At 39.5% G+C, this 27,373-nt stretch overlaps 1 protein-coding gene across 1 annotated transcript; it reads right to left on the bottom strand.

Annotated features, from left to right (window-relative positions):
• Positions 1-517: 517 nt before the first annotated feature.
• pip4p1a (phosphatidylinositol-4,5-bisphosphate 4-phosphatase 1a) lies at positions 518-27,212 on the bottom strand. Its single transcript, XM_051953520.1, has 7 exons — positions 26,982-27,212; positions 25,880-26,073; positions 14,870-14,976; positions 12,896-13,001; positions 9,173-9,225; positions 7,439-7,529; positions 518-2,971 (listed from the first exon to the last, which is right to left on the bottom strand). The coding sequence occupies exons 1-7, from the start codon at positions 27,094-27,096 to the stop codon at positions 2,828-2,830; spliced, it is 810 nt and encodes a 269-aa protein (XP_051809480.1). The 5' UTR covers positions 27,097-27,212; the 3' UTR covers positions 518-2,827.
• Between the last annotated feature and the right edge of the window lie 161 nt (positions 27,213-27,373).

Raw genomic sequence — 27,373 nt, 5'->3', positions numbered from 1 at the left:
TTTAATAGTCCCAATGATTTAATATTTAATTAAACATCATTCCACAGAAATAGTTAAATATTTTTGCTAAAACTAACAGTTAATCAGTTGCCACAACGCACCAAAAGCAATAAGCTGGTGAATCAATTATTTGAGATTAATTTATCCAACAGGTAAACTCACTAGCTAGAATTAACTAGCTAAATAGTTGTTATTGTTAGCTAAAAGTAATGAAGTCCTAAGTTTAAATGAAATTGGTTAATGGGGATCAGTTTCAAAAGAAGGTATTTTATTATGTCGCTAAAAGAATTAATGGTTAAAACGAGACAGCAGTAATTTATAAACAGTTTAAATAACTCTGTAAAAGTACAGAATAAATGCTGCTGTGAGAAAATGAAATATTGGTGCAAACATCCAACACAAGGCAGAATAAAAGTAAAGAAATGCAATGGACAGGTTAGTTCAAAATTAGTCCTCCAAATAAAACTAGAAGTTTCATAGTACTAAATAACTGCACACACAAAGAAGTCCCGTCACCTGGTTTGTACATCATCATGTCTTTATTTGAGTGTAAACAAACTCTGAAAAGAGCTTCAGCCACGTTCTTGATCACTGGCGTTAACATGATTAATGTCTTTTGCAGTCATGGATAAAACATGGTCACTGCACTGCAAAACAGAGATCTCCTCAAACAAGCCGTGTCCTCTTTAATTCTGTCCCACAATCTCGGTTTTGTTTTTTTCCTCTCTCTTTGAAAAATTAATGCACGGAGCAGAACTCCAAACTCATAGATTGTTGTACTGAAAGGAAAGAAATAAATGCCCTGGAGCGGCGTCGCAGCAGGAAAATGAAACAATCTCACTCGGTAGCAGAACTTTGGCGAGACTGTAAGACTCATAAAAGAGCAAATTGTTTAGGAGATCCTGTTTTGCAGCGTGTATAATAAATAACATGACATCAACTGTCTGCGAGCTCGGTTCAGTCTGACTTCATCTCATCTTCCTCGGTGTCTGCAGAGTTTGTCACCACTGTATAAGGTGCTGGGTGTGTGTGTGTGTGTGTGTGTGTGTGTGTGTGTGTGTGGGAATGTGATCATGTTTTTGATGCGTGTTTAAGGTTCTTTTGGACACGTGGTCCAGAGGCTTATTAGGTTAGTAGTTAATCAAATCATTAAATATGTAACAGGTGAAGACTTGCAAAAATAACCTTCCTTTAAAAACGACAAATAAAACTTCTACAGCAGTAGTAGTGTGTTAAGCTCGGAGCGCAACGTGATCAGTCGCTTCCATTGTACAACGGATCAACAAATATATTTACAATCAAATCAATAATAATATTACAGAAATCAAGAAAAGAAACCACATTCAGAACCACAGACACAGTTATGGGACTTACACTGGATGTGCATGTAGTGTGTTACTGACCTATTCCTTAGTTTTCCTCCTCTACATTTTCTCCACCAGCCTCCATCTTCAACGACAAAACATTTCCCCCACTAATGAGCCCAGATTCAACCAAAAACACAAGCAGAACACTGCGAAGTGGAGCTTTCATGTAAATTGTAGGTTGTTACTCCAATTGTGAAAATGTTAGAGCTGCTCAATTTTTGTATTTTAACACAAAAAAAGCAGAAAATTCAGCTCCTCAAGATGAAAACAACAAAAAAGCAATTCTGAAACACCTCCCATGCGCTCGGAGGCTTCAGACTCTTCGCTTCGTATTCTATTGTGCGTTTCAGAGCCCGTATAGAAGTGGAATAAACAGCAGGAAGGGTTTCGTCAAGCTTTGCTGTTAATGATATGTTGAAGTGCGAAAATCTGAAATGAAAAGGCTGTAAAGTGGAAACAAATCAGCAGCGATAGATGTGGTTCCACTCTGACAAAATATCCAACTTCCTGGGGTGAAACAGGGACGACAGCGAGGAGAAAATCGGTCTGCAGGTTTGTCTTTGAACACAGAGGCTGGGACGCTTTGACGAACCGTTTCTCGGACTGTCATGCTTTCTGTTGCGTAACGGCATGAATCCATGTGGCCATCCGCATGTATGTTTGTGTGTTGAATCCTTCTATCGCACCTCCTTTTTTTAAGGCTTTCAAGCTGCTTTGGATCAAAATCAGTCCCAGGGGATAATTCAGCATAAACACTGCGCTCAGAAACATCATAGCCTACCTTCGCATACCGCTCAATTCAATTTTTCCGACACATTTTAACTTGATCTTTTGATTCGAAAAAAAAAAAATTAAGAAAAAAAAAAGAGCAGACTCTCTGTCTGCTTATCCTCTACTGGCATTGATCTGTTAGCTTCATCCGACTTTTGTTTTTAAAAATGCTAATGTCAAATTAGGGTTGGAAAAAAAAAGGAGAGTCCCCCACCCCCTAAAAAAAACAAAAACAGGGACGATACTGACATCTAAGACTTAAATATAAGGCCCAGATGTTGCCAAAAAAATGCAACAGATGTGCCACAGACTAAAGCCAAAGTGTATAAACAGCGCAGGGGGGGAAAGAGATAGAAGAAAGGATTTAAAAATGTGAAAATGAACCCCACACTGGCCACAAGATTAGAATAGATAAACAGTACATTAGGCTATACGTAGGCGTCGTCATGATTACCGATAGATATATAGCAGTCGCAGCTGCTGCCGTCCAGTTTTTAGAAACACATTTGACTAAAAGGGAAGGGAACAGGAGGAGGAGAACTTTTTCTTTATGGAGTTGGATTTAAATAAATATTGTGTTTTTTGTGTATTTTTTTAAAATTGTATTTAAAGTCATCTTTCCTTCTGCCTGGCGGGTTGAGAGGAGAGGTGTGGCAGGTGGAGGAGGACGAGGTGGAGGAGGAGGGCCTCTATGTGAAGCTCTGGAGGGGCTGGCTGACCCTCATGCAGGCCCAGTAGAAGGCCCGAGCCAGGGTGACGAGAACCAGGAGCAGCAGCACGGCCCACGAGGCGTAGATCCCCTGGTAGGTCTGAGCCTTCACCCACGTTCCAGCCTGGAGACGCAAAACAGCAGCATGGAAAGCTTTCAGGATTTTTACAAAAAACAAAAACAAACTGTGGGTGCGTTCTGAGTGTTGGGAGGTTTTTAACGAGGCGGCTGAAGTCCAATCAGGCCCAATGTAGGAAACCAGTGAGCTAGCAGCGTAATTATGTTTGAAAATGTTTTCTGCATTTGTTATTTGACTCGTTTATGTTGCTTTAATTTGCACAATGTTCCAGTAATTTCCACTGTTAAGTATCCTGATGATTAATCTCTAAGCAGTTTCTGGATGTTTGTCACATTTTAAATCACTGTGGGCTCATTTTTACGGCAATATGAAGTCCTGCACCTCTATGGAAACTGAACAACCATGACTAGAAGTACAAAGAACCTATAAACGTTATTATGACATAAATCACAGATATAAGAAAACGACCGTAGAATTTCTTTGACTAAGTGCCCAAAGGTGATACCAACACTGGGGGGAGTGGTGATTCTATGCACTAAACGTATTCTACTACTTTCTCTGCTCTGTAATAAAAACAACCTGCAGTGCAGGTGAAAACACACTGAATTTTTGTCACCAGACACTTGGTGGCAGCTGAGTCACAAATGGTTTCCCAGTTGCACCAAGAAACACAAACTTTTTTTTCCCTTTATACCATCAGATTGCAAGAAATGTTTTATTTTTGGTAAATTTATAATTGGAACGTGGAGAATAAAGTGATTTTCATAAAATATCACGATTTTAATCTTGGTTTTGTTTAGGTTTCCCAACTAAATGGTACATCACAGAAAATATGATAATTTTTATCTATATTTACCATTTCTGGCTCTGATACATGGTGTGATTTTGAAATATTTTTGCAAACGATACGTCTTTTAACCTGGCCAGTGGGAGTCTGGGGTTCACTTCATCTCATGGTCATGTTTACATTTCACTCAGTTCTTGCTTAGCTCTAGTTTTGCTTCCTTTGTTCTTAGTTTACCTGACTTTTGCTTTCTAGTTCTTAATTTACTCATTTTTTGCCTTTATAAAGCTGATCCTGGACATTATATATATGAATTTTTAAAAAATTTTTTTAATCTCACAACCTTCTAAATGTTTATTTAAAGGGGAACTTCGTTTTTTTTCAACCTGGGCTCTGTTTCCATATGTAATTTCATACGTGAGTGATGGAGAAATGAATTTTCGACATAGCGCCAGTATTTAGCCAGGCAGGCAGCTTAGCAGCTCAGCTAGCAGCTCAGCTAGCGAAAAGTATGGGGCAAGAGGCCCACCCGCATCAAAGTCCACCCTAACGTGCTTTTTCCCCCACACTTACCGGCTCAGATAGTCTCAACGAGTGTCCCACAACATACTAGAGATGAGAAGTGAACGAAAACCGATAGCTCGCGCCAAAATCGCGCGATTTCAGAACGAGATTTGCTTTCTAACGTCCTGAGATTTGGATACAGACCACAACAAAGAGCGATCGCCAGGTAATGTGGAGGTTTTCGTTCACTTCTCATCTCTAGTATGTTGTGGGACACTCGTTGAGACTATCTGAGCCGGTCAGTGTGGGGAAAAAAGCACGTTAGGGCGGACTTCAACGCGGGGGGGCCTCTTGCCCCATACTTTTCGCTAGCTGAGCTGCTAGCTGAGCGGCTAGCTGAGCTGCTAGCTGAGTTGCTAAGCTGCCTGCCTGGCTAAATACCGGAGCTATGTTGAAAATTAATTTCTCCATCACTCACATGTATGAAATGACATGAAAACAGACCCCAGGTTGAAAAAAAAACGAAGTTCCCCTTTAATGACTACTGTTGCATGAAGAGTAGTTTTGATCCTTGGCATGTCATGAACATATTGAAGAACTGACAATAAAGATCGATACATATTTTTCTATAAAACCACAGAAAAACTTCCAGTCCACGTGTTTTTTTCTTCATCTGTCAGCCTAAAAACCCAAATATATTCATGTAAGAAGCAGAAACCATCACATTTTTTGACATTTCAAGTGACAAACTGACTAATTAGTGCAGCTCTAACTCCCACACAAAGAAAAAAACATTAAGTTCAGTTTCCGTATCCAGCCTTGATAATTAATCCACCTGCACCAGATTGATGCAGTGACACCGATTATTTTTTAAATTTTATTTCTTTCTGTCTCACAGAGCTCACATTCAACACTTAAGAGTGACCGGGGGATAAGACAGAAAATAGCTTCATCATCAAGTATTAAACGTGCAGCTGCTCAGAAGAAAATTATTTAATGAAGATGGCAAAAGTGACTTTGAGAGAACCCACAGGGATCGTCTGAGAATGTAGAAATCTGAATATCTATTTCAAAGTCACAACACCAGAGCAAAGCTAATATGGGCATAAAAAGTCTAAAAATAATTTGTTTTAAATGACTGTTCTCATTAAATTCAAAACCTTGCCATCTAGGACAGTGGTCTACAACCTTTTTGCATCGGATTCAATCAAGACAATTTTCTACAGACCAGTCATCACACACATAAAAAAGAAAGGCACTCAGAGAGCGCAGGACTCCATCAAGACTGCTCAGTCATCATTTTCAATGGATGAAATCTGGAATAAAAAAATGACCTTGCGCTGAGCACAGGCGTGTGTTATACATGTATACGTTATGTACAGATACCAAATGACCGCGTGACCTAAATATGTAGCAGGGGGCAGGAATTGATTGACTCAGAAACACCCCCACAATTTAATTAATTGTTCCTTGTAACAGTTTCGACAGATAAGTGATTGATTTGTAGTAGGATCACAATCATGTGATCAGCTGCAGGCGGATGATGTAATGTTCATTTGTTGTCATGGTTACAACGACGCTGTGCCGATACTTCGCAGTGATACAGAAATTATTAACAAATCCATGGATCCAGACTATAGACTGCATCACTACCAAAATCTAATCACTTGGTCCTTGTGTCATTTCTGACATTCCCTGAAAATGTCATCCTACTCCATTAGTTCATTTTTGAGGAATGTTTCGACAAGACAGACAGACGGACAAACATACGCTGATCGTCGCATAACTCCGCTGACGGCTTCATGTAACATCAAGTGTGGTAAACAAGCACAGACGGAAGCGACTTGAAGACGATCTAGTCATTTTCAAAATAAAGCACCCTGCAGACTCTGTCAAAAATAAAACAGAAAATAAACGATTTTTATTCTCACTGTGCGGTTCGGTACCAAATGACCCACAGCCTGGTACTGGTCGGCGGCCCCGTGGTTGGGGACCACTGATCTAGAATACACAACTAGACATCCAGATCAGGATAAGTGAATTTTCCAAACAGAAATCACAATGAAGTAATCAAAACAAACTATCAACATGCTTAAACTTCAGCTTCCCTTCCTCTCCTATAAATGATTTATAAGGTTGTAACAGTTTGAGCTACTCTCAGGGGTCGTAACAATTTAACTGGCACCTCTCAGCTTCTGCTGCTGATTTGGGGATCCACACTGTTCCAGGACGTTAAAGCCACTCTGGTGATGAATCTTAACTACTGTTCATTTCAAATCTCTACTCTCTTATTTATTATTAAGAGCAGTCTGGAAATGCGGTTTGATCTCTTACTTCTCGCTTCTAACAGGTTCTTGATGCAATGCATACCTCCGAAGATTAAACTGTCAAAGCTCCCTGCTCTTGCACCACTCGAATAAATAAAAGCGTCTTTTTAATAAAACATATCCTGAGTTAGTGTGGTGACATTTATTGCCACTACAACAGCATTATGCAATGCTTTCAATACGGCATATTTAATGTGGGCACTTTGCTTACTGTTCTTCATGCTGCTCAGCACGTACTGTACAACTCTCTTCATGTTTCCACAGTTTGGTGCTCATCTTGCACCCTCTGCTGTTCATAAAGCAGAACATACAACCATGTAGTTCCTCCTGTGTGTCAATGCTGGATTTTAACACTCATTATTGCCTATAAAAACATGATCTACGCTACAATTTTGATAGTAATCGACATTTACACAACATTTAATCCCTTAAATGAAAGCAACAAATAAAAATAGAGAACGTATAGAGCCCTATGAGCCTTGACAAGCTGCATGCACGTCAAATTGAGCGGAAAGGAAGACAAAACAGAAGGTCGGAAATGTCCAGTTCTGCTATTCTGCGGGTGCTGAAGCTGCTGCTACAGTTAAAGCAGATTGTGCTGTATCTTCCTGATAAATAAAAGCCTGTCACGCTGTGTCTGGAGAGCAGCCGCGAGGTGCGACGCCCTCCATGTAAAACAAGTGACAACAAAAGTGGAGATTGTAATCGTATTCCTTCCTCCAAACGCCTTTTCTTTTATCTGCTATTGTCAGGTTTTCATAAAAAAGGGAGGACACAAAGAGAAGTAAAAAAAAAAAAAAAGATCTTAATGCCTGCCAGGCGGCTATTTATGATCGATTTTTATACTAAACAAGGAGTGTCTTGTCTTATCTGGACGTCAGGGTAGCGTCCACTCACCATCAGACCGGCGGTGGAAATGCTGAATAGCAAGCAGAGTAGAAAACACCACAAGCTCCGCCTCCGGGGATACCTCTGACCAATGGAGGAGCTGCAGAGGAGAAGAGCGACGACATTAAATTTAATACAACATACTGATAACAGCTTTTGCTTTCACACTTTTGGACTCGTAGCAGGAAAAGCCCAGCGAAATGGAATTCAGCCGTCATTAATCGCATTATTTACACCTATATTTTTCGATTAAATAGCACGGATGGTTCGGACAATTAATTAATCACTCACGCACAAAAAGGTCCAACAATTTCAGTTGTGGGAGGAATATATTGATTTGTTTTGTTTTCAAATTGATGCAAGTACACTCTCTGGAAGTAAACAGTTGAACGAGCACAAATTCATTTGCTTAGAGCAGGAAAAATCCAGCTGATAATATTAATGAGTGTTTGTCATGTACAACATCACTACCCTCAAACTAGAGCAGTTAAATGGAATTCAGCCACCATTATTAACACCTATACTTTTCTATTAAATAACAGGGATGATTCCTACAATTAATTTGGTATCATTCAAGCAACAAAAGGTTCAATAATTATAGTTTTAGGAAGAATATACATATTGCTTTGTTTGTTTTTTTTTTTTTTTACTGAAACCAACACAAGTAAACTCTCTGGAAGCAAATAACTAAAAAACACATGAAAGATGATGTTACACCTGCAGAAATCCATTCGCTGATAGCAGGAAAAGCCCAACTGTTAATATTAAAGACAGTGTTGGTCATGTACAACATCATTACCTTGAAACTAGAGCAGCTAAATGGAATTCAGCCATCATTAATTGCATTATTTACACCTGTGCTTGTCCTAAAGCCACAATATATTTGGAAGCGACAGGTTTATGAAAGAACTGGGATGGCTGCTACAATTAATTTGGTGTCCTACAAGCACAAAGGGTCAAATCGTTTTAGCTTTAAGAAGAAAATTCTGTCTTTTTCCTCACTCAAACCAATGCAATAAACTCTCTCAGAAAGCACAAAGTTGAAATAACGCATAAAAGATGATGCTACACCTGCAGACATTCACCTGTCCAGATTTGGTGCAGGTTTTGGAGCTATTTTGGAAGGCTAAAGCTAAAGACTGCATTGACACACACATTCCAGTAACACAGACGACACACTGGCACGTCTGTTCACAAACGTCGGCCGTTTTGTCTGTAAGGTCCCTTTTTTGAAGTTTAACCAAATGTTCTGCGCATGCTCATAATTACAAGTGTGAAGAGACACCAACAGAAGCAGTCATATCAAACTGCAACGGTAAAGATTTGTCTCACTGCAAATCGGCATCTCAAGAATTCACACGGCGTCGTATCTGGTTATCCTTGCAAATTCGCCTCTACTTTCTCGCTGACCTTTGCTGACCGTGTTAAGAGGCTTAAGGAGCGACTGATAAAAGAATGTACACACATGAAGCAAACTTCCACAGATTAGAAACCTCATGACGTTATGAGACACAAACGCTCTGAGGAAGATGAGCAAAATGTGCTGCAGCATGTGAGGTTAAAGTCGTATAAAACAGAACGCAACAGGTTTGATTTGCAGAGGAAAAAATACCTAAGACCACAAGGACAAAAACCTTCACTTCCTTTGTTCAGTGTCTCCGAGTAAATGCCAAAAAAATATGAAATCAAAGAGTACAGTGAGAGAAGAAGAGTGTAACGGATGATTTGCTTATAGCTACTTACACTTTCCTGCAGTGTGGGCACCTGGCCAGCGTCCGATCTGTGAACTCTGTCCACTGAAATTTACAAAGAGAAAGATGAAAGCTTCCAGTTTCAGCCAAAAACTGAGCTGCACATTGGCCAAGCTATCAGTTATGGTGATGACAACACTCCAAGTACTGCATTCACTGCAATTCTCTTTGATCTTCATTCTAACATCAAGACAGCGTTTCACGGATTCATATATCTACACACACATGGAGTGAAAATGTACCAGGGGAAAAAGTGAAAAATAAAAAAGCTAAGTATGGCTAGGAAGAAAATAGAAAAGCAAGCGTCAGAGTGAGAAGTCCTTCACTGGGTGTTTATAATGAAGCAATGGAATGTGTTTTTTAATGCGTTTGTCCTGGTCAAAAGGTTTTTCTATTAGTGCCTTCATCGGAGGAGTTGGAGTGAGTCATGGAGTGTAAAGAGCTCAGTGTAATGTAGAGAGTTTGTCATAGAACTGATTACAACACTTAAAGCAACATACTTCCAGACTCATTGTCGACAAACTCTGACAAAATTGTTCTTTTTATCCTAAAAAAACAATGCAAATCATAAATATATTGAATTTACAATTATATAAATACTCATATTTGGGAAACTATAAATGGCAAATGTGGTGAAGGTGCATGTTTTCTTGATAAATCATTTAAATTATCTGATTCTGTGACACATGAAGAATGAAACCCTGACTGGGTTTTTCTTGTCACCAAAAATTACTTATTTCTATCAGTGGCAAAAGAAAATCACCAGCATCACACACTGAGAATGAGAAATCTATGTTTTTTTTTTAAACAGTTTTCTAAATTAAGGTTCCATTTTCACAAGCATAATAGACATTTTAGTTTATAAAATAGAAGTAACAGAAAAATGCATAAATAGAATACACGCAAAAAACAATGAATATAACATAAGTGGCAAAGGAAACTCACCAGCACCAGAATGAGAATAAGAAATCTGTATTATTTAACCAGTTTTGACAACTAATGTTTAATTTTCTCAAGCACAATAGACACTTTTGTTTGTAAAATAGGCAGGAATAACAGAAAAATGCATAAATAGCTAGAAAAATCCTGATGCAAGGTACAAGTCATGAATTAAAAGATGAATTCCTTCATGAATTACAGAAGACCTGCTTTTAAATGCTCCTACTGACACCTCCGAGAAAATTTAATACAAACATCTAAAATCTTGGCAACAAGTGCTTTTGTGCTGCACAAGAAAAATGGTACTCTTTCACCGCACAGAGGTGTATTCTCTCCCTAAAGTTGGGGTGTGATAGAATTGTAAACCCGGCAGAGCAGGAACCACTGTGCATGCTGTACATTCTTCTCATTGTGAAAGAAAACACCGTACAGGAAAAGAACATTATCACTATACCTGTGACTAAAGAGTCACTGAAAAGCTACCCGGGGCGCACATTTGTATTTTCCCTCAGTCATCTCGTCTTAAAGCAGCTGGGAAAGGTCCAGCTGACTCCTCGACACCCTGCACCATCAATCTAACCTGATTTTACACCTCTATTCTTCTCTCTTAGCGGCCTCATCTCCTTCACCATATATCCAAACCATCTTTACCTGTCGCACCGATTGTTAAAAGGGCAGCAAGAAATTTTTTTACTTCACCTTTAGCACAAAATGACCATAATATATCAGCAGAGAGTTGATAGGGTTATTGATCTGCACCGATAACTCAACATTTACTCAGCCTGGAGCTTGGATGTTTTTGGCTTTTCAATAATTCACTTGCTACAGTACATTTCACAACAAAAAGCTTGCAGGCCTAGTGAAACTGTCACACGACACTTGGGCTGCAGATGATAAAAGCCAAAAAAAAGCAAATGCCAAAGCAGTTTTATTATTCAGTTATTCTGCATAGTAATGTGTTCTCTCTTCAAAACATGTTTATTGGATCCTGGCTCTCTATAGCGAATGTGATTTTATTGGTTGTGTATTTTTCGGGGTTTGTGCCATTCAAAGAGACGGGAGAGGTGAGGACCGGTGCCAGAAACTTAATAAATGGTGTTTGTACTGACGTTGCAATTCTTACTCTGCTTTAGAGGCTGATAATCAATCCATGTTTTCTGAATAGAACCAATATTACCAACATCATTGCTAATAATATGAATTCATTATGCTAGCTGTTATATGTTTTAAAAACTCTTGGCAAGAGTTTGGTAAATTTGTGCACAGACAAGTACACAGAATTTAATGGAAAGGCTACTGAGAAGCTTTCGGAGCTTTAGCCGGCTCACACGTCGATACCTGACCAGAGGGTAGGGTTATGGACCTCAGAACTACTTGCAAAGGTATATTTTGCGACCATGATGGAAATCAAAAGTGCTTTTAGTTGTTCCAAACAGCAGTGCAGGAAGACGAGGTGAAAAAATTCAGGCATCGGAGCAAAAGGGGGAGACGTGATTTCATCTAAAAACTGGGATAATGACGCACATTTTCAGACAGTCGCCCCGAGGAGACAGCGATGGGGGTTGCTTCAGGTCGTGCACATTAAAGCGCCGCAAATAGCGGAGTAGCAAATGAGGAAAAAGAGAGCTAATAAGACGAGTACACTGTCTGGGTACAGATAATTGGGCGATGCAGACACTGTACTGTTGGAAAGTGTGTTTGTGGGCGTTACAGAGGTACCTGAACATCAGACATGCAGTTCAAAAAGAGCAGAAATCCTGTTCAAGTGTGGAATTTTCTCACGTGAAGACACACTGGAATCCAGTGTTCCATGATTACAGCAACTTTTAAGTCAGTCTCTAAAATAATATTCCATTTCCTCCATGCATTTCTGTTTCTCTGTATCATCAGCATCATGGATTATGTGTCAAATGAGGTTATTATCAACGTATGAGGGCGACTGATCTCTAATTCACTTTAATAAAAGATACCAGCCTCCATGTGGTTTTCGCCATCGAAGTGTGGCGGTGCAATATCATAAACTCCATTCAGTGTCGTCCTCTCCACGCCTCCATGGCGCTGATAGATGCACAGCAGCGGATACTTTTCATCTAGTTCTTAATTCACACTCTTATTAACAAGGGCAACATTGGCATAAAAGCTAAATCAAGTGTTCTATAGTTGGTGTATTTGTTGTTTCGGACCAAGAGAAAGTGGAAAAAAAAGTGAGCTTCCCCAAAGCCCAGGGTGCAGTTTTCACACTGGAACAAATTAAAACAATGAGATGTGACTGAAACTAGAAAAACTATTTTGTTCCATGTACTGGTTTCTAGGGAGAAGAATTCTGTTTGCGATCCATATCTTGATTTTTTTAGCGATCGCTGGACTGTTTATTCCCTTACAGCAAGAGTTTTTTCTCCTCTATCAAGATTAAAGACGAACGTCTACACTGGTTTCAAATCTGCACAAAAATGACGAATTGTGGTATTTTTATTGTACAGAGTAATGAATTAAGATATAATATGTTAACTATCTTTAAACGCTGCAGTAAGACTGGTTTTGTCTTTTTATTTTCAGTTTTTATGCTGAGCTAAACAAACAGGCTGCTGGCTGTAGCCTCATATTTGACAAGCACAATCGGAAATGATATCAGTCCCCTCATCTAACCAGAAATCAAATCAGCTAAACCGTTCCTCTAACTGTGAATCTAATAAAAAGAAAGACAATGTTGTGCTTCCACATCCTGCGGGTATTTGCTCAGAAAGTTTTAGTCCAATTAAATCAAGACAGTAGGTACCAGGAAGGTGTTGCTGCAGTGTCCACAGGAGACGCGAGCTCCAGCTGGCTGGGGGTCAGGACTGGCTGGACCGGGATGAACTGGACCCAGATTTATTATCCTCTTACTGGAAGGAGACAGACACACAAAGTCAGCACTCACGCCACAAGTTTACTCAAGATATTACTCAGTGTAAGAGCAAGATAATAAAGCCCGATGTTGTGAGCAGCCGTCTCAAAGGCTGACTGCAGCTTCGCTTTATGGAATCCATCAGTCGCCAATCCTCTCATTATGTACGTTGCTTCTGTACAATCAGCTCCTCAGACACCTACAGTAGCTGAGAATCACTGATCAGACAGCGGCACTAAGATGTGTCTGGTTCAGTCAGCATGTCTGGTTTGTATGCAAAACAGTGATACTGGAGGTAAACTCCAGAGAGCAATTTAATGCAGGAAAAGTGGGCAAAGAGGAATGTGCATACACTAACGTTCAGAAGTTTGGGGTCAAATGTCCTTATTTCTGAAGGAAAACGCTTTTTTCAATGAAGACAACACTAAATTAATCAGAAATAAAGTCTCGACTTTGTTAATGTGGTAAATAGGGCTGGACCCGAATATCCGAATATTCGTTCACTATGGCACATCTGGATATTAATTTTGGTATCCGAATATTCTGCAATTATGTTAGCACATGAATAAAAGTGTGTGTTTCCAGGGAAAACATGAAATTGTCTGGGTGACCCCAAACTTTTGAACGGTAGTGTATATGATGCTGTATCATCACTCATATACTGTTAATGTAGACGTTTGTTCATAAAATCTGATCTATAGTGCACAGATTAGATAAAACAAATTTGCAGAAAGCTAAAAAAGAAAACAATATTGAGAACAAGACTTTTGCAGCATCAATCTTAAAGCAATGACTGTTTATACTGTGTCTACATTTTCTGCCTTCAATCGCATTCGCCACCAGCAGCAAAACATGCAAACCCTTTAGCCTAACTTTGTGATCGGCATTTTAAGGTGACAGATGGAATTTACGGGTTTCAGATCTTCATGACAAGAGATTTTGTGATGTTCAGGTTAAAATTAAACATATTTACATAGCAGTACCAATTTAAACATTCAAAAAAGACGGCTAAAAATGTTGCACATTTTATGCCTCGAGCATAAACAAAGAATCTTATCTCTCTTACAAATTACACCGGGCTGCTGACAGCATGATGTTCAGATGAGCTGCCAAAGCTGTGCATCTGCACTGACTGACATCAGCCTTGTGTTTTTTTCCCCTTTACTATAAAAATCACATACTATAAACAAGTGTTCGGTGGATTTTTGTTTAGCTAATTTCCTGTCACAACACAACTTGAAGTTTTCTTTTTGCAAACTATACCTTAACTTTCAGTAGCCTTGTAATGTTTATTTCATACAATAAAAGAATAAAATACAGGCCATGGTGGTGACATTTACGTGAGCTTTTCCAGCTTGCAGAGGCTTTTGTGCTCATTCTGCCGTCTAATATTACAGTATAAAATAATCTGTGTCCACTTGGTTGGTAACTACTCTGCAGGAATTTAGCACATAATTAAAAGCAGACTGCTGAATGAATTTAGTGAATTTTTTTTTGTTTCTAGCTGCGAGGTCCAGATTGAAAATTAACTCTCAACATGATCCCTGAATCAATGAATAAGATATGGACCACACTAGCATATTATACATACACTATCACAGCGCACTCCTCCTAATACTGATGACATGCAGAAGTGAAACGCATGATGTGGCCGTTCTAATGAGGCTGTTATTTCCTCATCCGGCTCGCTGAGCACTGCATGTAAACTGCGCTGGGAGCACAGCCTTAATTACAGGACTGGTGCTCCCATTGCACCTTGTTTCCTCTGCTTCCTCACAGAGACACAAAATGTTCTTGCAGTCTCACAGCGGTACACACACACACACACACACACACACATTCAGACAGACACAAATAGTTTCTCACCAATATGGTCGGGGACAGGCGATCCTCTGGGAAGTGACTTTGCAGATGAGCAGACAGTTGCAGGGGCAGCGAACGTACTTCTTCCCTGCTGGGGCATTCTTAATGGGCTGCAGAGGGAGACAGAAACACACAGGAGGAAGAGATAGGAGGCAGCAGAACAACCGGATTAGAATGGGAGCAGATAACAAGCCAATTATTCTTGATGGACGAGAATTAACCAGAACTACATGAGGGAGAGCAAAGTACTCCAGGAGATATTGGAAGTAACTGCACAGGAATTGCAGGTTAGGGTGATTTATTGTCCCCAACAGTTCAAATGACATAAAAGACATAATTATACAGTGGATTGTACAGCTCCTGTAATGTTAATAAGAGAGTTACGGTTTGAACTGAAAGTTCAGGCTTCATACATTCAGTAAAACTTGTATAACTCTTAATATCAGTCAAGATATCAGAAGAATCTGGTATGAAACTGTTTCAAAGAGTTCAGTATTTCAAGATTGTTGTTGCTCTCTGGACCTGTATTCAGAAATCACATGTACTTCAAACAGCAGGTCTGCCTCATGCCCATTCATCCAAGTATATACATTAAAAATATGCACTGTAGAAATATGCATTTATGGAGCAGCCAAAGAACTTCAGGGTCAAATTCAGTCACCAAGGCCACTGTTTGAGTTAGTTTACATAGAAATTTGAATCTTTTTTAACATTTTAACAACATTACACGTTACATGTCTTTTTCTGGTATGAATATAGCGTCTTGTGTGTCTGTTCTCCAACATAAACAAGAGCTCAAACAACATAAAAGGCATAATTATACAGCGTATTGTGCAGCTCCTGTGATGTTAATGGTTTGAACTGAAATTTCAGGCATCATACATTCACCCTGTACAGTTAGAAACATACTGTAGGTCTAGTAAAGGCCTTGTATGAAGCACCTGACTTATTTAGCCTCAATATCAATAAAGATATCAGATAAAAATGGTAAGAGATTGTCCTATATTTAAAGACTTTGTTACTCTGTGGACCTGTATTTAAAAAACGCATAATGCACGAGCACAAGCATTTTGAAAGCAGGTCTATGCATTGTTAAGGAGGCCAACTTTGCTTCACTTCACTCGGTCCCAAAATGCTACGAGGCCAAAATCAGTCATTAAGGCCACAGTTAGAGGAAACTTTAATCTGTGTTACAGTTTAGCTCCATGATACGTCACATGTCTCAGTCTGGTATGAAGATAATATCCTGTGTGTCTGTTCCCCAACAAACACAGGATAAACTAAATAATTTTACAGCTTTTTAAACAGCTTGTGTACTGTTAGTAAGAGAGTTATAATTCAAACTGAAACTTTAAGCATCTTACATTCACTCTGTTCAATCAGAAACATACTAAAGATCTGCTAAAGGCCTTCTGAAAAACAAAAAGCTTACCCAGTTGTTAATATCAGTAAAGATGTCAGTAAATTTGATATGAAACTGTCCCAAAAGTTTCTAGATTTTTTTGTTGCTCTATAGACGTATATTTAAAAATTACGAGTCTAAAAACTGTTGGCCTACCTCATGTCAATTCTTACTGTTTTTTTATTTTATTTTGCATAATAGAACCAAGCAGCATAAACAACAAAAGCAAACTGTGAATGTGAGACACAAATACACATATTGTATGAGCACATGAATTTTACATCCACGTTTCTGTATTGGTGGCGGTGCACAAAACTTAGCTTCATCTCACTAAATCAGTTATGAAGTTTGAGTTTGTCTGGAGTGAAACTTAAATCTGTGTTTACACAAGCACCATGGCTCTGTTTGGTATTAAGATGGCATCCTGATGGTTCTCTCCAGTACATCATTAAACTCTGACTAATCACATCACACTGGGTCTCTCCTGTTCTTTCATCACATTTACTCACGATGCGTGTGGGAGTGAAGTTTATACCCACACTGAAGGGAAGGCGCTAATAACGGGGAGGGAAAAAACTAATATTAGGAGTGATCATTATACAGCGGATTGTCTGATTTCACTCAGATTTAGTTATTAAAAAGTGATGTGAGGCCATTACAAATAAATGGAAGTCTTTTACAGTTAACCACTGCCAAAATGAATTTACACAACTCTGATTAGGCCCATCATCAACAGGAATCTTTCTGTATTTTGCAGTACGTAAAATGCAATGCCACTGGTGCACCAGATTTTAAAACTCAAGCGTACCGCAAAGCTGAATAGGAAAGCAATCCAGACAGAGAAGGAGGAGGCAATGGCAGACAAAAAAACAATAACGAAAGCATCCAAGAAAGATTTTGAATGCGAGACAAAACAGACTTTGTGTAATTACTCTTACTTCCAGAAGGGGGAGACAAAGATCACACACTGAAGTTTAAAGTTATTTTCATGTAGGCATGTGTCAGCGTGAACATTTGTGTTACTTATACTGCAGCCTGATGTAAAAGTGCATTAAATCCCTATGGTGTTGCTTTGCATTCTTCAAAGACTGATGTATATGATGATTTTAGAGGCTGTAGTGTGTGTTGTTGAATTGTGTTGCATTATACTGATAGGTGCTTCTATTAATCAGCCTCATTCTATATGAAATTCATCAAAACAGCACAGAGCTTCAGGAAACTAACCTTTTCCCTAGTATTAATGATGTTAGTTCCAGTAAATAAGTCATGCAACTTTGCCTGTGACACCTCGATATATAATTCATATAATAACATTTCCTCCGCTGTCTCTGCCGTGTCACCACTACGAAGTGACTGCCTCGTGATTACAGCCCATCGTCTGTGATAAAGACCTGCTTTTGCGACACAAATCTGTGGTGGCGAAGCAACAATCAATATTGTTCGCTTGCAATTACTTGTGTGCTGATTGCCATCCCATTCCTGCTGTCAAATTAAAGCTGAGCTGGACAACATTACTGTGACACAAGATGAATAATTTATTCGTTCCATTAACGCTAATAATTAACACTAATTAAGATGATTTGAATCCCACGCATTTATTTAAAACAAATAACTGCTGTCATGCAGATATTGCAGAGGGAGATTTGGCCTCCTGTCCACATTCTTTCACAAATCTTTTCAATTGAGCCAATGCTTCACATGTCACGCAATTTTCATTAGTACTGCAAATGACGCACACTTTAACTTCAGCGTAAATGTGGCTGCTATGTTCGGCCAGCAGTCCATATTGACACACTCCGGCCATATTTCTGTACGTCCACATATGCTGGCTCCATCTGTAAAGTGCTCTCATTGCCCATTAGTACATCTGGACACATTTCATATTTCTGCTTCCATCTGCGCACTGATTTGCATAGTTAGTGATGCATTCTCGTGGAGACCCATCAACCTGTGAGTCTGGCAGTTGAAATTACATGCTGTCTTATCATCAGTCAGCACAACTGTCAAACTGTCCCCCTCATCAGGAATGTTTATATTTTCCTTCAGTGAAAGATGTGATTTAAACTCGGTAATTAAAGTCGGAGCTGCGCATCTCTGTGCTGCGCCTTTCCACACCTGACCAGTTAAGACTGCCTATAAGTAGTCAGTAAATTGAAATTTTCAGTATATCATTGTCAACTGATTTGTGATACCTGTGAAATTACGGCATAATTATCATGAGCCCATCTTCTAAATCAGGGGTGTCCAAACTTTTTTCACTGAGGGCCACATACATAAAAATACAGGAGGGGCTGGGCCACTTACTAGAAATTAGGTATATAGCCTTAACTTTAGTGTATTAAAGTTATAAAAATCTATTAAAAGTGGTCATATATGTTATATTGTTGAATATAATTAAAGACAAAACTGCCTTCATCACAGCTTTCCATAAATGGATCTTTATTGATTTATTCAGAAAAAGCTTTAGTAGCTCATTCTCAGAACAGCAGCGTCAGATTTATTCTAAGAAGATTTACAATGCAATGAAAAAATAATAAAGGGGAAAATGGTAAATTCAGGTAAATTTCAAGCTTGTTATTTAAGTTACTAGGCTTAGCAACACCTATTAACGTTCGTTTGAAACTGTTATCAACATTAACAGACTGAACTGGACTTAATAACAGGATAATAATAATAACGCCTATAACCAGATATGGGTAATACACAAAAAAAAATTCAGATGAGTAAAAAAGATTCTTGTAATGACAAAAAAGTTCAGTCCCAGGGGGGATTCCAAAATTACTATCTGCACCTTCTTTCCCTATCGTGACTCTTGGTCCTCCTCTCTATATTCCTGTTCCGTCTCTCAATTTCTATTTCGTCACAGATGTCAGATATGAGTCTCCGCCAGGCTAGCCGATCAGTTATGATTTCTCTCCATGTTCCGAGAGCAGCTCCACGCTTAAGGATGTCCTTCAAAGTGTCCTTATATCTAAGAAGAGGGTGACCAACTCTCCTTGAACCCTCTTCTAATACTCCAAAGAGAGGTGCCTTCACGTGCCGCACATCTGGCATACGTGCGACATGACCCATCTAACGCAATCTGTTTTTAACAAGAATGATCTCAATGTCCGTACACTTTGCATGATCCAGTACTTCGTCGTTCGTGATACAGTGATCCCACCTGATCTTAAGAATTGATCTCAGATGCCGCTGCTGGATGGTCCTTAAAAGCTCGATGTGATGCCGATATAAAGTCCAGGTTTCACTTCCATACAACATTAGCGGAATGATGCACTGATTGTATACTTTAAAGGCATTATGGAGGATGTTTTTTTTTTTGTTTAATTTGTCTGATTCATATAAAATGAATATACTGACCTTTAGTGGACTTGTATGTATGGATTCTAAAAAAATAAAAAATTTAAAAAAATAACTGTGGACATGGCAGGACCTGAAAAACATCAGCCAATCATTGCGCTCGGACCGAGGCGTTTGGTTTGTTCCCTTTCCTGTCAATCAAAAATCTTCCGGCTCAGGCCTAGTTACGTAGATTACGTACGCCTTGGACTTACGTGTTTTGTGTATGTGTTGCTTTGGTATAGCTTCGTAGTTAGCTGGCGACTTGTTTTGCTCATCTTTTTTTACATAATGGCGGATGAAGATCCAGGGGGACCCAGCCGTAAAAGAAAGGCATTTTTTGATGTCAGAGAAAATAAAAGACAACTGGATCGCGAGAATGCAAGTGATTATTGGCGAGTCATTTGGGCGATGGCGTCAGCTCAAGCAACAAATGGACCTAAAGACAGATGCCTTGGTTGCTAAATTCCTTCTGGACAGGTAAAATGTATTATTGTATTATACTGCGGCTGTAGGCAACTTCACGAATCCTACGCAAGTTTCTGGAGGGGGGTGTTTCTTCGTAAATGTTAAGAGGGGGGAGGTTAGAGGGGGGTGAGGGAGAGGTTGTATGTGCGCATGCTACTTTCAAAGTCGTAGGAAATTAAATCTCCTATAATGCCTTTAAGTTTCGTCTCAACTGTCAGATCTCTGCAGTCAAAAACCCTATCCCTGAGCCTCCCCATTGCACACCATGCAGCCTGAATCCGTGATTTTATCTCATCATCTAGCTTGCAGTCCTTTGTGACATAACTAGCGAGATATTTGAAGCAGTCTACTCTCTTCAATTTGCGATCATCAATATAGAAATCCAGCTGTTCACCGACACTCATGGTTTCTGTTTTCTTGATGTTGATCGTGAGACCCATTTTCAGTGACAGGTTGCTGTATGCGGATAACATATGGAGTAAGATTACTGTCAAAAGTATTCATCCACGATTCTAACCATTCGTATTCGTAATGTTAAACATTTGTATGTTAATAAAAAATTTGTACACAAAATTCTGCTGTCATATGCATGAGTTTGATAAATTAAGGGTTTGAAACTGTACTGTTTTAATTGATATACAGTTTATGGACGAAAGACGGTACTGCTTAGCTTGCACGCTAACGAGCCGGGCCGGTGACACATTAGCCTTCTAATGCAAGGAGGCTAATGAGAAGGCTAAGGAGGCTTAATAACAAAACAAACATAATTTGAGACTATGAATCGTGGCAATTGGCGTATGAATCAGCCTAAATTGCTGTAAATTAAGTCCAGTTTTAGTTCTTTGCAAACTCAGACACGTGCATTAGTTTAGTTTACAATGAATCTGGCGGAGTTCGGTAAAGTTGGAAAGATATTCACAGATTCGGACTTCCGGCATCAATAACTCATGAGATATATGTTGTCAAAACATGAACGATGCCTCTTTCAAATCGTTGTAAGGTAGACAATGTGCTACAAGGCCAATTTTATCAAAAGTCGCTGTCTTTCAAGCTACAGAAATAACATTGGCGTCTATGAGCAGCCGGCGGTGCAACGAGTGAACAGGGACCGTCTGCAAATAGCAAAACCGCTGCAACAGCGAAAAGAGACACTACACATTTATTCAATAACTTTACTCTTGTACCCTGTAGAGCCACTAAAATCACTGGAGCCATGAATCAGCTGCGGCTGGTCATACTACAACTCTTTGTTTGGTGCTAAATGAAAAATTGAATTTTAAGGATTTTTTATGATTATTTTATGAGTATTAAAATTCAGTAACTTCACTCTTATACACTGTACAGTCACCAAAATCACTGGAGCCATCAATTGTCTCCTGCTGGTCATACTACAACTCTTGCTTTGGCGCTAAATGAAAAATCTGAATTTTAAGGAATTTGTATTTTTTATAATTATCATTTTATTAGTAATAAAATTCAATAACTTCACTCTTACACACTGTACAATCACCAAAATCACTGGAGCCATCAATTGTCTCCTGCTGGTCATACTACAACTCTTTGTTTGGTGCTAAATTAAAAATCTGAATTTTAAGGAATTTTTATGTTTTGTATGATTATTTTATGAGTATTAAAATGGCACTTTTCTTCATGTATGAGGTATATTTTATATAACACACAGGAAAAATGGCATAAGGGCATAATGTACTTGTTCGTCCAAACACATAATTCTGTATAGTAATGGAATTTACAATCCTTACCAAAGAGAGTATCAGATAACACCAATATACCAAACAAACTGTTTAGACTGTCACCTCAAGTACTGATGATTGAGAAGAAAGATGATAAGACATTTTATTGCAAAGTTTCAGTGTCAATTGATTCATTTATACCATAATGTTAAACTGAGAGTAATATTTTTCTAGTTAAGGACTGTACAGACAATACTTGGAGGTAATAAACCTGACGGTCTGACCAGCACAGGTCACAGCAAGTATACTATGCCCTTATGCCATTTTTCCTGTGTGTTATATAAAATATACCACATACATGAAAAAAAGTGCCATTTTAATACTCAAAATAATCATACAAAAACATAAAAATTCCTTAAAATTCAGATTTTTAATTTAGCGCCAAAGCAAGAGTTGTAGTTTGACCAGCAAGAGCCCATTCATGGCTCCAGTGATTTTGGTGGCTCTACAGTGAAGTTATTGAATATATGTGTAGTGTCTCTTTTCGCTGTTGCAGCGGTTTTGCTATTTGCAGACGGTCCCTGTTCACTCGTTGCACCGCCGGCTGCTCATAGACGCCAATGTTATTTCTGTAGCTTGAAAGACAGCGACTTTTGATAAAATTGGCCTTGTAGCACATTGTCTACCTTACAACGATTTGAAAGAGGCATCGTTCATGTTTTGACAACATATATCTCATGAGTTATTGATGCCGGAAGTCCGAATCTGTGAATATCTTTCCAACTTTACCGAACTCCGCCAGATTCATTGTAAACTAAACTAATGCACGTGTCTGAGTTTGCAAAGAACTAAAACTGGACTTAATTTACAGCAATTTAGGCTGATTCATACGCCAATTGCCACGATTCATAATCTCAAATTATGTTTGTTTTGTTATTAAGCCTCCTTAGCCTTCTCATTAGCCTCCTTGCATTAGAAGGCTAATGTGTCACCGGCCCGGCTCGTTAGCGTGCAAGCTAAGCAGTACCGTCTTTCGTCCATAAACTGTATATCAATTAAAACAGTACAGTTTCATGAAATAAATAAATTACAAGAAGTTGGATGTGTTATTTACTTGACCTGTGAGGCGTCACCGGGTCCACCCGGCGTCTACTCTTTATAAATGGCGCATGCGCGTTTGGAGCAATCGGTGTTCGATTACCTTCCCCTGTGACCTGTGTGACGTCATTCCAGTATTTTTCTACTCGTACCCATAAACTTGAATTCGTCCTCACAGGGAAGACTTCGTTGTCGTAGAAATTAGAGTTGCACTCACAACTTTTAGGTTCATACTCGTAAAAACAATCCTAACCCTTAATTTATCAAACTCATGCATATGACAGCAGAATTTTGTGTACAAATTTTTTATTAACATACAAATGTTTAACATTACGAATACGAATGGTTAGAATTGTGGATGAATACTTTTGACAGTAATCTTACTCCATAATAACAGACATTGAAGCGCGGTGCCATCGTTGGTAAATATAGCAATATCGTCTGCATACTGGGCTTCTCGTATGTATTCGGTGAAAATCTTGGTCTTTGATTTCAAGCGCCTGAGATCAAATAAATTGCCGTCGTATCTGAAACGTACCTTTATACTGTAACAGGGATTTGCGTCCTTGAAGGCAAGGTAAAGCATGACGGCAGCATACAACCCAAACAGGGTAGGGGCTAACTTACACCCTTGCTTGACACCGCTGTTGTAGTCAATTGGATTAGAAAGTTCTCCATCAATGCACAGTCTAGCGTGCACATCAGAGTAAAGCATCCTGATAACTTTGAGAAAATTTGGAGGGCATCCCAGCTTTCCCAGGATCTTGAATAGAAGCTCTCGAAAAAGGCTGTAGTTTGGACACCCCTGTTCTAAACAATGCTAGGCTCCATCTGGTGTGTTTAGTCTTGTTGCTGCGAGTGTTTAACTGCATTTGGACTGTGTTTATCAGGTTAACTCCCCTCATTTTTACATCGGCCCTTCACTCCAAGTTATGCTGTAAAAACGGTACCATTATTATTTCATTATATTAATCATTTAATATTATGAGTGCTGCATTTTCATGTGCAAAATGTGATTTCTATGCTCAGCCTATATGAGGAGAACCTATACTACTTTTATACAAAACCTCACTGAGATTGCAGCATTATTTAGTTGATCACACTGAATATATTGCAATATATTCCACTTTCTCTCTCCCTCAGAAACCCACTGTTGAGGTCAAACCACGGTTTCTGTATGACTGATGGTGACAATGGATGCTGTTCTATTTATACACACAGTGGGTGGACACAGCACAACACTTCAGGAAAACTTCGTATCCCATTGTGGTTGGCCAACATCAAAAGAATGTTTAAATCAAAGCTCCTCCAAAGTTTGGCAGGAGACTACTTCAATTACAACAGCTTTAATGATGAATTTAAAAAGCATTGATGATTGAGAATCTCCTTGTACAGTCTCTGTCTTTGTTTTAAGCACCATTTGTGTTTCTGGTGCATGTACAGTCAATATGAACACCATGTGGTCACAAATTTTAGGTGGACACTCAAACCTAAATTGTGTTGAATGATGAAATTTAAATAACCTTACAGATAAACAGAAAGCATGAACTGGCCTTTAGAGACACCACTTTAAGTACTGCAGTATACGCTTAGTTGCTGGGAGCAGTTTGGAGCTTTACTATAAAGCTTTAGTGTAAAATTAAAAAAATATGTTCTATTAAATAAAATTTTAATAAAAACTAAATAGGCACAGAATACCATCTTAGAGCAATAAAGTTAAACTGAGGCCACAAAACACAGGGCCCTAATCAATTCATTCCAATTGTACACTATAAAGAAAGCAACAACAAAAAAGGCTAGAGCCAAAATATTGTTTCAAGTCACTCAGCCCTCAGTTTTTCAGAACAACATAAAATGAACACTGACAGTTGAGTGAGCGGCAACTAAACTGCTAAATAGCCTCTGTCCTCTCAGTCTCCCCCCCTCTCTGCCTTAGTGATAGCTTCCTTTGAAACCTCACCATATATTCTCAGGAACACACCATGCAAATTTCAAAATGTATAGTCTTTCAGACAGCGTCAAACCGGTGAGGTCAGTGAAGGAATTTTAGCTTTTGGTTGGCCTCTTCTGGAGTATCGGTCAAACTTTTTTTTCCCAAATATTGCTAATAATAGGTGCCTGATGGATCCATATACACAAGTTCAAACAACACTGTACTCAATCATGTGAATCCTCTCAGTTTTGGATGACCCAAACCACACCAAAAACACATTTATATTTTATACAGTGAGATCAACTGGTTGATTTCTCGTTGGACTGTGATCAGAGTAGATTAATATCTGCTCATAAAGTAATTCATAGATGTGTCCTGGTGGATGAACACTACATATGCCATTTTTACATCGTGGGGTGGGGGGGAATGGTTTCATTAATGGGACTATTAGTGACCTCTGAGGATAATCCAGAGTGACAAGGATACTGACTCTATAAAGAGATGCTGATGAATTTTCATTGTCATGTCGCAAAAAAAGTTAAATTGCATTTGCCTCCAAAATACTAGAGTGGAGACAGATCTCAGAAATGAAACAGACATCCAAGTGGGTAGATATCACTAGATGTCTTGTGAGGAAAAACGCTTTGGAATGTCAAACGACTTTTTAATAAAAGATATTCATTTGCCTTTATTTGTGTATGTGATTTGCAGGGTTTTTCTTGGAACTGGGAACTTTTGGTGAGGTTATAGACAGCCCCAAAGGGAAATTGTAAGAATAGAGAGTCGCAAAAGCAATGATTTTTTTTAAACCATGTGTTAATTGGGGGTTTCTTTTTCTCAAACATAACAGACATTTGTGGCTATCACAGTTTTAGAAACGGGAAAATGGTTCAATTTCTGTCAAATCAGAGCATAGTCACACCACAACCGACCCATTATGAGTCAGAAAAAACCCTGCAAAAGTGCATAAGTAGACTGTGTCTGTGTGTGTGTGTGTGTGTGTGTGTGTGTGTGTGTGTGTGTGTGTGTGTGTGTGTGTGTGTGTGTTACATTTGGGTGTACAGAATCTTCTTAAAACCTACCGTCGCTTCATTGCAAATCGCACACTTTACCACGTGCTGGTGGATCTTGCCCTCCACCGAGATCATGCTCTGGCACACCCTGCAGCTGATAAGGGGGGCACTGCCGCTCTCCGGTGAGGTGAGAGGGGAGTATGGCGGAGGGTCCTCGCCTAGGAGCACCGAGGGCTGAGTGGGGCTGGGGAACGGCGGGAGGCCTGCACAAGGGACCGATACAAAACTTGTAAGAGCAGTGACAAATAAAGGATTGTTGAGGGAACACAGTCACAAGAGTTGCACAGTGGAGTGGAAATTACCCCCAATTCCCATGACAAGTAGCGTCTTACAATAAACAGGATAATAAGATTTGGTCTCGAGTTCAACTGAAAGGAGATTTGGAAGGAAAACTCTCCTGGAATGCTGAGCAGGGTCAGTTTGAACAAATACAACTGTAGCTGTAAGTGAGAATTAACTACGAATGTGGGAGTAAATGGGCGAAGTTTCATCTAGAAATTCTTTGCAACACCACATTATAGCCACATCTCATGCCCTTTCCATTACTGTGTGTGCATAGTTATTGGTCGCATCTCTGTCTTGCAGCATCCCTCAGCAGCCTCCGTAGTGGCTTCCTCACATGTCAATCAAATCAGGTGTTACTGGGATGCTAGCTGGCTAAGCGGTACAGTTACCTAGCTTGCAAATACAATGGGCATCATTCAACTGCAGAAATACGTGCAATAATATGTTGGAACCAGTGAATAAAATACAGTTTGACAATAATATAAATGAGGTGCAAATTTAAAGCTTTGAGGATGGTTTGCCGGTGCCAAGCGGGAGCTAGCAACCAAGCTAACATAACGGTTTCTAGGTTAGCCAGCGAGCATAACGCTGATTCCTTTCTGCTTCACGACTTCACAGCAAAATGGTTTAATACAAAATTATTCTCACGAGTAAATACAATTTAAGTTTACATAATATTCAGCACAATTACGGTCACAACAGGCAGACTCTTTGGGCACTGTCACAGCTCAGCTAGCAGGCTAACCAGAATGCCCTGTCAGTGGATGCTACCGTTAAGCTAGGCTAACAGAGGCAGGGTGGAGGAGAGAGCACCATGGATACCCACCCGGTGGTTTGGGCACGCTGTAGGGCGCCGCGCCGGGAGACACTCCGCCGTTACCGCTGCCCAGAGCGCCATCTCCCAGATCCGATAGTAACGGGGACCTCTCGCCGTCCGCCATACCGAGAGAGCGAGGCGCTTGAGGGGGGAGGAGGTGGGAGAGTGGGAGAGAGATTGCAGACCGATACGGTGTTGTATTGTTGTGTCGGAAATGCAGGCGTCACATGACCACACCGCCGTTGCTGCTGCGGTAACGATGCCCGGGGGTGTGGCACCGCTCACCGGGGAGGCTCCACGGCTGACATAGAAATGACATTATTTTCCACTGAAGTACTGTATAATAGTCAGCAACCTTCTATTTAAAATTTTATTGTGATTATTATTTTTTCATTAGTCAA

This window comes from Acanthochromis polyacanthus, chromosome 9 (assembly GCF_021347895.1).
Source record: "Acanthochromis polyacanthus isolate Apoly-LR-REF ecotype Palm Island chromosome 9, KAUST_Apoly_ChrSc, whole genome shotgun sequence".
Classification (NCBI taxonomy): Eukaryota; Metazoa; Chordata; class Actinopteri; family Pomacentridae; genus Acanthochromis; species Acanthochromis polyacanthus.
This window is presented reverse-complemented; position numbering and strand designations above follow the sequence as displayed.

Excerpts from the sequence above, each read along its gene's own strand:
- pip4p1a (XM_051953520.1), bottom strand. The coding sequence starts at position 27,096 with ATGGCGGACGGCGAGAGGTCCCCGTTACTATCGGATCTGGGAGATGGC. Across the intron at positions 9,226-12,895 it reads ACTGCAGCAACACCTTCCTG|TGGACAGAGTTCACAGATCG; the intron begins GTACCTACTGTC and ends TGTAAATTTCAG. Across the intron at positions 2,972-7,438 it reads TTTCCACCGCCGGTCTGATG|GCTGGAACGTGGGTGAAGGC; the intron begins GTGAGTGGACGC and ends TTGCGTCTCCAG.